This window comes from Vicugna pacos, chromosome 27 (genome assembly GCF_048564905.1).
Source record: "Vicugna pacos chromosome 27, VicPac4, whole genome shotgun sequence".
Classification (NCBI taxonomy): Eukaryota; Metazoa; Chordata; class Mammalia; order Artiodactyla; family Camelidae; genus Vicugna; species Vicugna pacos.
In genome coordinates this window covers 25792408-25805922 of record NC_133013.1, presented here as the reverse complement: position 1 = coordinate 25805922, position 13515 = coordinate 25792408, and the positions used below count along the sequence as shown (strand labels likewise).

The 13515-nt window shown below is 56.7% G+C and overlaps 1 protein-coding gene across 12 annotated transcripts in view; it reads left to right on the top strand.

Annotated features, from left to right (window-relative positions):
• CCDC33 (coiled-coil domain containing 33) overlaps nt 1–13515 on the top strand; it is a 91924-nt gene that overhangs the window by 10354 nt on the left and 68055 nt on the right. For all 12 annotated transcript variants that reach the window (XM_072951018.1, XM_072951017.1, XM_072951014.1 and 9 more), the window contains exon 3: nt 9894–10027. In XM_072951018.1, coding sequence (XP_072807119.1) covers nt 9894–10027 — 134 coding nt within the window. The remainder of the gene's footprint in view (nt 1–9893; nt 10028–13515) is intronic.

The following is a 13515-nucleotide window of genomic DNA, read 5'->3' as shown; positions in this document are numbered from 1 at the left end:
ACAGGTGGGGAGTACCCCAGCAGGTGAGCGTGGGGAAGGGGCCAGCCAGGAGGTGGCCTGTGAGGTTCTGACCCTTGGCCAAGGCTGGGTGGCTGGGCTGCCAGTTGGCAGCTGCTTCTCTGACCGCCTGCTGCCCAGAGCTAATGAGCAGGGACAGAGTCAGTGCTGGGACGGGAAGGGCTGCTTCCTCTGCACATAGGGCAGGCTTGGCCCAGGTGGGGGAAGGGGGCAGGGCACATATCAGGCCAGTTAAGTCATGCTCAGGGGATCTTTGGTGTTCTTGGATGAGTCTGAGAGCCCTTACCCTGGCCCCAGACTGAGACTGACCCTGGTCACACACTGATCCCTGACCCTGACCGTAGTCTCAGACTGACCCTGGTGAGTAACTAAAGGTACTGAAAATAGGACAATTGTCTAAGGTTCTAGTAAGAGAGGAAGATTAAAGAAGGCTATGTTTTTCAAGTGTCTACCATATACCTGTCAAATGTGCTAGGAATATATGTGTGTGTGTTTCACATCACTTAATCATCCCTTGGTCCTGTGAGCTAGGTAACATTCTGTGCCCATTTTACACATGAGGCTACTGAGGCTCAGAGCATTTCTGTGACTTGCCCAAAGTCACAGAGCTAGTGGGTACCTAAGCCAGGATCGAGGATTCCAGAACCCAAAAGCTCTTTCCACCTCACTCCCTGCCTCAGTCTTCATGCAGCTGTTGCCCTTGGAAGGAGAAGTTGGCCTCCGGGTCCTAACCCAGACTTGCAGAGAAGATCCAGAGACCAATCTGAATACCCATCTGGGACCCGACTGCCCACCCCTTCCCTGCCTGGCTGTGGGCCTTGGCCAAGGGACCCAGAAGGCAGGAATTTGGGTGGAGTGGGTAGATGCCCCGCATGACTCACAGGTGACCTGTGAGCTTGTCTCAGCAGCCAGAGGGCTGCACTGAACATAGATACTCCCAGTGACAGTGGTCGAGGGACAGCCCCAGGAGCAAAGCAGCCCCTGTTTCCTGATGAGGGCCCAGGCTGAGCTCGCGCAGAGCTCGGCCCTCCACGCTCTCTGGCTCTCACACAGCAGCCGTGGGAAGCAGCTTTCAGCCCCACCTGCTAGCCAAGGAAGCCAAGGCCCAGGGCAGTGAGGGGACTTGACTGAGATCGCATGGCTGGCCAGTGGGAGTGGAGCAGATGAAGATGACTGTCCCCATCCGGCCACTGGCCACTTGCTGTAGCAGAGCCCATGGCTCCTTGCTTCCCAGCCGGTGGGAGAGGGATGTGGTAGAAGAGAAGGCCCTGGGAATCCTGGGTCTTATCTTCTCTACAGGGTCCCCAGCCTACGGCGTGGCCTGACCTACCCGCACCTGCTCCAAATGACGTCAGTCTCTCGAGGCTCAGAACCTCAGAATTTTTGTTCAGTGAAAACAAAAGCTATATCCCAGGGCTGTAAACACAGCTGCCCTCAGTGCTTAAAAGGAGGTTGGCCTGAGAGCCCCAGGCAGACTGAAGCCACAGGATTCTTTCCAGATGTTCCCCCATCACCACCACCCCAGGGCCCCTGAGGCCTTCTCCTGCCTGGAACACTTATTCAGACTCCGAAAGCCTGAGCTCTCCCCAAGGAGTGCTGGAATCTTGGAAGAGCAGCCCCGGAGGGCAGCGCTAACCTGGAGAAGCACATGAGAATGGGGAGATTTCAGGCAGCGAGGCGGGCCGCGGAAGCCTTCCTGGTGTCCTCGCTGCATTAGACACAGGCTGTCGGGTCTACCCATTTCTGAGCATGGACAAAGCTGCTGATGGGGCTGTTTGTCCCTCCCAGGATATCATGAGCAGCCAGGAGGCTTGGTACCCGCTCCAGGCGTGGTCTGATTTCCCTCTCCCCTTGCCTGGACCCCACCAGCTTCAGAGTCACAGGCCCCATGGTCAAGCAGCTGTTAAAGAGGGAGGGAGGCCACTGGGCAAGGAGCCGGGGCTCGGGTTCCAATTCAGCTCCTACTGCCTCTGTGCTCTGCCCCGTGTCTGTCCTCTGCCATTCCTACACACACACACAGCCTCCGGAAGGGACGGCACCAGCGACGGCACAGTCAGTCCTTCAGGGCCCAAGCCAGTTACATAAACGCTGAAGTCAGTAGGCATTGAGGCAATAGAGAGCAGAAGGGACTGCGGCAAAATCAAGGGCCCTGGCTCTTCGAGACCAGCCCCCAGCCACCTCCCGCTGATTCTGCCACGGAGGGAGGAATGCACACTTAGGTTGACGGCTCTCTCAATTTTTCAAGAGAAGTCAGAAATCCAGATTGCTGTGTGAAATCTAAAAAAATCAGCTTGTGCAGGCAGAACAGGCACCTCTGACCCGGTGGACGTCTGGGTCTCACCTCGTTGTCTTCCCCTCCCGAACCCTCAGCCCACTCAGACTCAACCTCTGCGTCCAGCTTCGCTGACTGCGCTCGTCCCCCAGGGGCCAGTGACCTCCCCAAGGCCGCACGTCCTTTGTACGAATCTTAGAGGCATCCCCCCTTCTTGAAGCCCCTCCTTTCTTCACTTCCAGGACCCCCTCCCCTGATTCCCTCGTCTCTCTCTGCCCGCTCCTCTGTGGGATCCTTCCTCCCTGTGCCCTGGGAATGTCCATGCTCCCTGCTCAGTCCTCTACTGCCCCCTGCCTCTCTGCTCTCCCAGGAGATCTCCCTCACCCCGGGTTACCCGACTCCACCCCCAACCTGAAAGCCACAGAATGTCTGCATCCAGCTCAGGCCTTTCTCCTGAGCTCCAGCCCCTGGACCCACCAGTCAGTGTACACTCCACCCCAGACTCAGCCTTTCCTCAGCTGGCCTTATCCCCTCCTCTGGGGCTTATGTCCACCCAGGAACCTGTGAGTTACAGAGAGCCATTATCAGGAGGAGCCGAACTCAGAGTTGTTCAAAGGACTAGCCTACACAGTCAGTAGGCAGTGGAGCCAGGACTCAAACCCACAACCCGTGAGCCCGAACGCTGATTCAGTCTCTCTGGCCTTCAGTGGGACTGGCGTGGGAAAGCTCAGAAGGCCGAGGGGTTTTATCCATGGGGAGGACAGGCTCTGGCCTCCCCCTTCCCTGCTCCCAAACTAAGGGGACAGAGAGGCAGCAGGCCCTGAGCAGGGGAGGGGCTGGCGGTCCCCTCCCTCTCCCTCCCCGGCTCTCATTTTCTGACTGCCCAGGCAGTTCCAGGGCCTGTGGGAGGTGGCGTGAGCATGCTAGGGTGTTCTGTGGTTGTCAGAAAAGCAGGACCTGGAGGGGGCCAGACCATGACTACAGCTGGGGGCAGTCAGTGTGGCCAGAAGACGGAGACCTAGGATCCAGCCACAGGGCCCCTGGCTGGGCAGAGAGGCCAGGATTCACGTCCCCAGAGCCTCAAGGGGGCGCATTCCCACTGAGGAGATGCTTTGGGGCTAGGACTTGGAATCTGCACCCTCCTCCCAGCCCGAGGGCTGTTTCCAGGGCAGTGCAGAGGAACTGCCAGTTTAAAATGGGGTCCCAGCAGTCCGGGCTGGGGGCTGGCCTAGCAGAGCTGGGGAGGAGGACTGCTCTGTCTCCACATGATTTTCCAAGGATCTGTCAGTCCTTCCTTCACTCAGCAAACATTTGCTGGGCCCCACTGTGCCCACGCTGGGAGCTGGGAGCAGCTGCAGCAGTGACAGGCAGATAGATCCCTGTCCTCCAGGAGCTCACAGTCTGGGGAGGAGGAGTGGTGAGAATGCACGCTACTCACTCACTCGTCCTGTGCCCACAGTCTCCCAAGGCAGAAGGCGGCTGAGCACCTGGGTACCAGGCCCCTTCAGGGAGGCTGTGTCTTGGGAAGTGGGCAGGAGGTAGGGCTCTGTGCCTGAGATGCCCCAGACCTCGGAACTTGGACTGAATGCCCTGCGAGTTAGGCCAGGAACCAGAGTCAGAGGATTCAAATCGTTCTTCTGAGGTTGGGAAGTTCACCTGTATGTCTGCCCGCGTTCCTCCTGCTCTAAGGCTGCATCCGTGAGAAACGGGGTACTCAGAAGAGGGGATGTTCAGAGCAACTCACTGAGAAGGATCCCAAGTCAGGGTGGAATTTATCTCACGCAGGCCTGTCCCTTGCCATAGAGACTGTCATTCCATCTGCTACGGCCATGGTGTTGACTGACAGCTGGGCCCTCTCTCCTTTGCCTAAGAAGGTGGCTCCTAGCTAGGCCACAGGGTAGGCCTTGGCTGGACCCTCCAAAGCCTGGCAGATGGCACGGGATGGGGCTCCTTCTTGGTCCTGTACCATCGTCTTCCTCCACAGAGAAAAAAGTGTTCTCTGAAAACAAGGACATTTCCCCGAGGAGAGGACAGAGGGTGTGACGGTGGCTGAAAGACTGGGGCCTGAGTCTGACTTTGCAGTCACAAAGCCCTGTGGGCTGTGGTTTTCCACTGGGCCATATGGAAAGGCTACCCCTGCTCTGCCGCCTCCCTGCGCTCCCTTGGGTGGGGGAGTGCATGTGGACCATGAGGGGCCCCCCGAGAACAGTGGGGCTATCTCAGGTGAGGTGTGGGTGGGCATGTGGGGAGCAGCACTCTCGTTTTACGGGGAGACTTTTTTCCTCTGCCAGAGAGCTCATCTCAGAGTCCATGGAATGTGCCGTTCCTGATTTCCAAAGTGGTCCCTGCTCGGGCAGGAAAGTGCAGGGGAGGAGCCACGCCCACGTGGATGGGGAGCTGGCTGGCCTCCAGTTCACACCCGCCTTATGCCCTCAGTTCTCTAAATTGAGGCCCACCTGTGGTGGTGTAGCCCCATCAGCGATTAGTGATAGTTCATTAGAATCCCATTAATAAACGAAATTCAGGATGAGAGCCTATCACTCTGCTGAGAATAACAGCCCTGCTCATGCCTCAAGTGGCAGCCTCCCAAGAGCTCAGAACCCACAAGGACCAGGTGTACCGGGGGCTGCGGGAGAGGCAAGTGTGGAGTGGGGGGTGTTGTGGATGGGCCGCTGCCTGGTGAGGGGGGAGAGGCGAGAGAAGGGAGCTGCAGACCAGACGTTTCCCGCCTTGGATCTCAGCTCCTTCGTGGAGCCTCTGGTCCCATCTTCTTGCCCAGCTATCCCAGGGGAGCTTGGCCAAGGCCAGAGATGTGAGGACAAGGGCTTTTCCCTCCTGCCTGTCTGGCCTCAGAGGATGATCACGTGGGCGTGGAGAGAAGAGGGCTGGAGAGGGAAGGAGGTCAAGGAGCACAAGCTGTGCTCTCCTCCCTCACTACCCCAGCCCCTCCTCCCAACCCCTGGGGCGGCCAGCCAGCCCCTCCCCAGACCTTCCTAGGAGCTCCTGGCCCCTCAGAGCCTCAAGCCCTGTCCTCCAGCTGGGAGGGACCTCCTTTTCATCTACTTAAGCCCTGACTCCTCCAGGAAACTTTCCCTCCCTTGTCCAGCCCAGGCAGTGTCAGAAACACAAGAATCCAGCCTTTGACCAGCCCGTTCAGACAACCGTGCCTGCAGAGGCTACCTCTCCTGTCCCTGTGGCACAGGACTGGGCCTTCAGGGCAGCAGGAAGCCTGGAGGATGGGGAGGGCTGGCCTTCCCGGCTCAGAGACCAGCACGGGGGTGCAGGCAGAGGGGAACTGCCCTGCTTTCTCGGGACAGAATAAGGCTCAGTCACGACATACCTGGCATCTGCTCGCAGGAATCTTAATCTTGTTTCCCCAACTCCCTGCGAGAGAGCAGCAGGGCTATGGGGGACATGTCCAAAGGTCATAAGACCTTGTTCCACCACCCTTCCACCTAAAGGTTCTGCCCTCTGTCATGTCCCCCTCCATTTACCCAACCACCTCCTCCCCCAGGGCTTCTGGGAACATCCCTCTGGTCTTTCAGGATTCAGAAGTCTGCCCAGCCAGAATAGACCCAAATTTGGGTGCTCCCCTTTCCCCTCCCAGGGGCTGGCCTAGGATCGGTACTCAGGACAAATCAGGTGGCTGCATCCTTCCAAAGCCCTGCGCAGGTGGAGACCAGACCTTGACAGTTGTTCATGCTCTGCTGCTTTGAGGAATGTGGAAGACTGAGAGGGCAGGCAGGTGTAGGAGGTGGGGTTAGGGGCCATGGAGGCAGCTTGACGGCTGGTAGACTGGGGGGTGAGTACCGAGACCGGGTATAGTGTGGCACACAAGCCTCTCTGGGACAGCCTGTGCACGTGCGTGTGTGTGTGCACGTGTGCGCACACATGCGCAGGTGCCCACGCATGCATGCACATCCTTGTGCTGGGAGAGGGAAACCAGAGGAGAGGGGCTGGTCAGGGGAGACTTCTGTCACAGGGACAGTGGCACACAGGTTCCACCCTGGAAGCGTGTGCCCTAGAGGGCATTCGGAGGACGGTGGCGGGCGGGGAGAACCTCGGGGGCTTGTTCTCTCCCTCCGTCCACATTCTGTGCTTTTCCCCTGCTCACCTCCACTCACAGCTGCGGCCTCTGGGAACCAGACAACACGTTCTTAGTTCTGACCTCACAGAAGGAAAGCTATGTCCTTCTTCCCTCCCACTCACAGTTGTGCTGGGCCGGGCGGGAGCCTGTCAAACACACGCATCCCTTCGACGCCCTGGGGGGCGGGCCAGATTGAGGCGTTTGCCTTTCCTGCATGTGGGACCCAGGACTACTGCACTGGGCCCCTGAGCCCAGCCACGGCTCCCTGGGTGGGGGGGCTGCCCTGCCTCCCTGGCTGGATTAAGTGTGAGCCCCAGGAGAGCAGGCAGCTCCCCACAGGCCCCAGCTGCTAGAGCCAGGCCGGGGCTTTAGGGGCAGGGAGGCAGGATCTCAGGCTTTCAGGAGGCTGTAAGGAGGCGGGTCTTGGAGAGGCCCCCTGGGCTCCGAGACTGCGCTGGGAGACCTAAGCTCCATCGGGCCTGAGAGGTCCCGGAACTCAGCTTCTCCTGTGCCAGCTAGGGGCACAGAAGGAGGGCTGAGAACAGGGAGTGAGCTGGTCCCCTTCTCCAGTTCTGTGAGGAATCAGGGACCCTTCTAGCTCTCATTTATTTAGAACAGTGTCGAGGCCCGGAGGAGTCAGCCGTGCCAGGAAAAGCCATTACCCTGACAGCCTCCCTCCACTTGCTAAAAGCCTTCCTCCTTCCCCTGGGGCCTCACCCCTCTGGAATTATTTCTTCTCGGGTCACCTAGCCCTGCCCAACCTCTGTGGTGAGTGCTGAGGGGAGGAGGGTGGGTGGTGGGTGGAGAGAGAGGGAGATAGAAAGGTGCTTGCTTAACTCTTACTGTGCTTGAGCACAGTGAGCACCAGCAGGCTCCCTTGGCCTTGTCCGCCGCCCTTCCCATCTCTTTCCACTTGGAATTCCTCCCGCCAGGTGCCCAGGAGCTTGTGTAGAGAAGGGGAGGGGACAAGAAGCCAAAGATGTCAGGAGGATGGAAGAGAGGCTGGCAAACTTGGGTCATGAGTTCCCACCTGAATTGTGTCCCTGCACTGCTGCAACTGAAGCCCATTGCTCACAGCTTGGTTCTGTCCTCTCCGTGCACCAGGGATGCAAACACCGTGTGCCCTGTAGGAGCAGGTTTGCTGTCTGGGTGTAGCAGGCCTTCCTTCCTCCTTACATGCATCCCTGCAACACTCCCCACGTGATGCATCCGCCTGCCTCTCTGCTGCACTCCGCCCTGCCCTGGTGCTCTGTGGAGCCTGACGCCCTGGAGAAAGGGAGGCGAGGGGAGCAAACAGAGCAGGTGGGGTGGGAGCTGGTGGGAGGCTGCTGAGAGCTCTGAGGACTCTGACCTTAGGAGCCGCTGTTGGAGGGAGACCCACAGCACAGAGTGGCAGGAGGAGGGACCCAGGTTGCACCCCTCAGTTAGCAGAGGTCACAGAGCCTGGAGGAAGGGACCGGAGGAGGCGCGGGCAGGCTGGGCTCCACTACCCCGCCAGCCTTGCTGCCTTCTCTCCAGCCTGGCTCCCTCCCACGCACCCCTGGACCAGAGGGGCCCACTTCGCAGGCATGGGGAGGCAGCGGCTGTCTGGATGGGTACCAAGTCTGGGGGGCTTCATCTCTCCAGGTGACCCACCCTTTCTCATCTCAGCCCTCCCTCTGTGTGCCCCTTTCCCCTTCATGCTGAGAGACACCCAGGTTGTTTTGTATCAAAAATGAGGGAATAACGTGAATGGGGGCCTTCAGTGTGCCAGAATTGGACATACTTTCTTCCCAGCTTTATAACCACCCTCAGAGGGAGGTACGACTTAGAGAAGAGGAAACTGAGGCTCTGAGAGGGGCAGTGACCTGGTCAGGAGAGAACTGTGGGTGCAAAACCCGTTCGGCATGGCTCCAAAGCCTACACTCATTCCATGCTTTGGTCACAGGTGCCAGAGGCACGCCCCCCCCCCCCACCGCTGCAGACCAGAGTTGAGGTCAAGATAGGGAGACACTAGGCCAGGGGCAATTAAAGTTATTACTACTACTACTACTACTGCTACTATTAACACTTTGTACTTGACAATGTGTCAAGTATTTACGCATTAATTCGTTTCCTGCCCACAACACCCTGCATCACCATCCCTGTTTCACAGACAAAGGAGGTAAAGTACAGTGAGGGTAGGTACCTTGTCCAGAATCTTTCAGCTACTTACCAGGCAGAGCTGGGGTTTGGAACTCAGGGTTCCTGACTCCAGGGACCCTGTTGTCACCCTCACGCCACACAACCTCTCTGCTGAAGCAGAGGGAGAGTCTTTAGTCGACTCCTGGAGCATGGATGCAGGACTCCTACAAGAACAGGTGTCCACAGGCTGTAACAATTAGGAAGCAAAGATCCAGGCCACTGTGTCACTCACGTTGAGAGGACACAGGGAGCGGGGAAGGCCAGGGAGTCCCAGAGGGCTTCCTGGAGAAGAGGGAGAGGCCAGGCTGGGAAGGACCACAGGCTGGGGCTCCTGACACAGGGAGCACACTGGCTCTGAGCTTCCGGGCCAGCCGGCCTGCCCTACACTCCCTTCGGGCACATCTGGTCATGGGGCCCAAGGGCTGGTGACAGTGCCATCTATGCTTCCCACCCTGGGATACCATTTGTGCACAATGCCTCCCTACCGAGTGTGTGGCGTGGCTCCCCCAACAAAGGCTCTCCGAGCTGATTCCCACCTGTGATTGCTGCAGTCAAAGTAGCAGCGCCATTTACAGCCCCGAGATAATAATCTTCTCAGCAGAAGACATACTAACTCTCTCACTGAACTGTTTGATGGCTTAGGATCTCAGGGACGCTAATTCCAGATACCTGTGGGATGTGCTGGGATGCAAAAGGTCCAAGCTCCCACCTCACCTCAGACAGCCTGGCCTGGCACGACCTTGAGGGCTCGCGGGCGGGAAACCCCTCACTACCCCCTGCCCTGCCCCTGCCCAGCCTGGGGCCTGCACACAGCAGGTGCTGCAGAAGGCAGTGGCACACGTGTGCACCACTGAAAAGGTTCAGAGCCAGGGGAGCTGGGCCAGAAGCTTAGGGAAATGAAGGTTGCAGGAGAGACCAGCCAGATGGGCTCCACACAGCTGCCCTGCCCAGAGGTTTCCTCCCACCGAACGGTACCTCAAGAAGGGGGTCAGGACAGGGAGTCTCTGCACTCAGGTGCCTGCTGGGGAGCCCTGACCTGGCGGGGGCAGGAAGTCAGACAGGCAAGGCGTCCACGTCCACTCCTACCCCCAACCTCAGCCTCTGGGGCCTGAGCCCGCACAAAGGCCTCAGCAGCGGCCAGCAAGACAGTGTGGCCACCTGGGCAGGCAGGGCAGCTGAGGAGAGAGTCCTGGTGTCCTCTGGGTGTGGGACGGCCTGCCTGTCTCTGCCTGGGAGACAGCTTTTCACGCTTTGTCCACCCTTTGCTCAGATTTATGGACAATGGAGTCCGAGGTGGAGGAGCAGCAGGCCGGGCACCCTCCTGCTGACTCAGCCTGCCCCTCCCCCTCCCAGGAAAACCACATCTGAGGAAGCGAAGAACCAGAGCTCCAAGGCGGTCACATCTGTGCCCTCAGAGCCCACCAGAGCCCCCATCTGGGGAGACACAGTCGAAGTGGAGATCCAGGCTGAGGATTCGGGGCATGAAGGTGAGGGGGTGCAGATGGGGCTGGCGTGCATGGGTGGGGTGCAGGGCGGAGCCAGCCGCCCTCTCGACACAGCTGGGAGCCACCTGAGCACCTCCTTGGGCTCAGTTAAAAGCACTTTCAAAGGAAAAATTGCAATGCCGTCACGCCTCATCTCCCCAGCCTGCTCGAAAAATGGTTGTTTCACATAAACGAATTTTCCAGACAATGAAAGCTTATCGTTTTTATGGCCGTTGTTATTATTTTCATGGTTGTTATTACCACCGTCTCCCACGGAAACGGCACATCATAGCTTCCTGGCACATCCCCACACATTGCTCATTGGATCATCCCTTCCAGGAGGAACAATGCTACTCCCATTGCTTAAATGAGAAAACCGAGGCTTGGGGAACTTAAACCACAGGCTCAAACTCAAGTGATCCGTAAGTGGAGGACCTAGGGTCAGCATTCCACGCTCTCATTCCTTAGCCCCTGAGCCCTAGCTGCTTCCCTGGAACGGCTTCTTATCCTGCCTAGTCCCCCCGGACACAGCCCACTGTCAGACGGCAGTGTCTCCGTGCTTCCGAGGTGGGGGCCACTCTCACAGGAACTGCCTTACAGCTCTCACTCCTCCACCCATGAAAAGCCTTTCCAGTCATCGTGTTTCGGCAAATTCTGACACTGAAGGCAATTTAAGAGCAGAAAGCCAGCTGCTAAAGACAGTGGAAGGGGAGAGACTGAAGGGTGAAGAGGAGCATCAGTAAAAGGAGAGGCTAGTTCTAGGTCAAGCCCGAGGATTCATTTTTTTCCCCCTGTAAAAGGATAGGTGGAGCTGTTGAGAAACTATGAAAGAGCAGGAGAAATTGACCTAGGACTTCATGCAAATGCACGTGTGCGCCTGTGTGTGCATGTCTTTGTGAATACCTGCGTGCTGGTTCATGTACGTGTGTGAACATTGTGTGCGTGAGTACATGCTTGTGACTGCCTATAGGCATACATGTTTGTGTGTGCGTGTGTGCGCGTGTGTGTGTGCAGGTACATGTCTTGCTGCAACACTGTGTTATGTGCGCATCCAGATTAATCTGGAAGCTGGTGTGTGCCTGGCGATGCATGAATGTGTGTGTGTGTATACATTTATGTGGCTGACAGGAAGTTAGGGGTTGTGGTGAGTGGACCTGGGCTGTGATCCTGCCCTGGGTTCTACACATCTGGAGTGATTACAGGAAAGGGTGTGATGAGTCAGTGGCCTTGGGGCCCATCTGTGCAGCAGAGAGGGAAGCAGGACTCACTGCAGGCGGGACAGGAGGGTGGGGAGGCCTCATGGGTAGGCAGGGAATATTGGCAGGTGCCTCTTTGCAGATTGAAGTAGCTGGATGCTGGTTGGAACCTGGTTGGAACCGGTTGCTGTGGTGATGTCTGCGGTGGGGGTGGGGAGATGAGGGCCAGGCCAAGAGGTGGGGGAAGGGCGGGAGGTAGCTCAAGGATGTGTTAATGAAAAGCAAAGGGGAGTTCCGGGTCCTGTGTCAGGGCCAAAGCAGGCTGGCGGCAGAAATGGTTTGTTGGCCACACAAAGGGAGCTGTGGGAGGCCGGAGGGGCACAGTGCCCAGAGAAGAAGCTGATGAAGCGTGTTTGTAGCAAGGAGACAGGAACAGGGAGGGCTGGCTGTCCACTCCCCCAGTTACAGCTCATCTGCTGGAGCCCACACAGAGCTCCAGAGATTGCGGTAGGGGAAAAATGCAGGGCACTCACCTCTTGCATTTCCCCTCAGCAAATTCCAACTGGATTTGGGGACGCAGGGCCCTTGGGTAGTGGCCATGAGGGACTGCAGCCTCCACAGCTACTGCTGTAGCTTTGGCTGGAAGCACTGGCATCCCCCAGCTGAGTGTTTTCAGTCTGCTCAGGGCTGGGTGAGTGAATGAAGCACTACAGATGGTTTATGAGAAGGAAAATGGTGACAGCTACGAGGAGCATTTGTTTAGAATTCTATAGGTTGAAAAGTATATTCCCCTCCCTACAGCAACTATTAGGAGACGGACAGAGTTTTTCTTCTTTCAAATATTAACATTTTGCAGAGCTGGAACATGATGCTCAGAGAGGTTAAGTGACTGGCTAAAGATCACAAAGCAAGTTGGTGTGTTGGTACTAGAAACCAGGTCTTCTCAGACTTCAAATCTCTTGCCTTCCTCTAGTTTCTTCAAGGCAGCCTCAGTTACTTCTGGTGCCCATTTTCCTCTTTGAGCATAAATCCCATATGGCCAGTACTTGAGGGACTTTGGCAAGTGGGGGGAAGGGAAGGAGGAAAGGAAGAGTAATCAGCAAAGACTCAGATTCCTCCTCCACCCCCTCATCCAAATGACCCACCCAGCTCCAAGCGACCCAGCGGCACTGTGCTCCCAGTGAGCCTGCAGTGTCGGCAGCTGTCCCTGGTGCTGAAATGTCCTTGTCTTAAGAAGGGAGGCAGAGGGCAAGGGGCTACCCAAGAGTTTCCCTCAGGTACACCCGTCCGCCCTATTCTCCCTTTCCCGTTCTTCTCTAGATCTCTCTTTTATCTCCTTCCCCTCTCCATCTCCCTCATTCTTCCTTCCTCTCTCCTCCATCCAGGTCTTCATTTCCTCCTTCCCCATCTCCTCATCTTCCTCAAATCCTAAACTTTCAGAGTGGGAAGATGCCTTCAGGGTCGCTAAATCCAGCCTTTTCCATCAGCCATTTACTAGCTGTGTGATGTTTATCAAGTTACTATAACCTCTCTGAGCTCCATTGCCCACATTTACAAGGCAGAGATAGTGATTCCTACCTGGGCTTTGGTGGGGATTTGCTGGAATAATGGCTCCAGAGAGCCCTTCCCCATGCCTGGTACACAGTAGCTGCTCATAAAGTAGGACCACCATGATTATTTTCAGGTCATTGGTGTTATCCTCAGAGTATATCCCAGAATTCATGTATTTTATGACAAAATGTAGTCTCTCTGGAAGGAGTTTCCTAAGTGATGCATTATTCTTAGTGTTCAGACTAGTTTTTAATTACTTGGAGTTGACTTTTATTGATGTTTGCATAGAAAGATTTCTTGAGCAGATCACTTTTCCTTACTGAGCCTCAGTTTCCCCCCTACAACGTATGGCAGGTAAGCCCTCCCCTTCCTGCCTGAGGAGGTAGTGAGAGGGTCTGTGGCCACGAGAAAGGGTACTGTTCCTGCTTATGTGTGTGTCTCTGTGTCTGTGTGTGTGTTTGTTGCTAAGGGGGCTGGGCTCAGTTCTGTGTTTTTCTTGCATCTTTGTGTCCTAACAGCACCTAGCATGGAGCCTTGTCCTATGCAGGGGCTCAGACAGTGCTTGTGAAGTTGTGTGCATGTATGTGTTCCACACATGTGCATGCATGTTGATTCTTCAATGTGAGTCCTGCTCCCTTGCTCTCAGCAATGTCTCTCACCTCTCACTGTCTAACCTCACTGGTGGGACTGGAGGGACAGTGGTCAGCTAAGGCCTGTCTTGACCCAGTGTTCATTTTCTCTCTC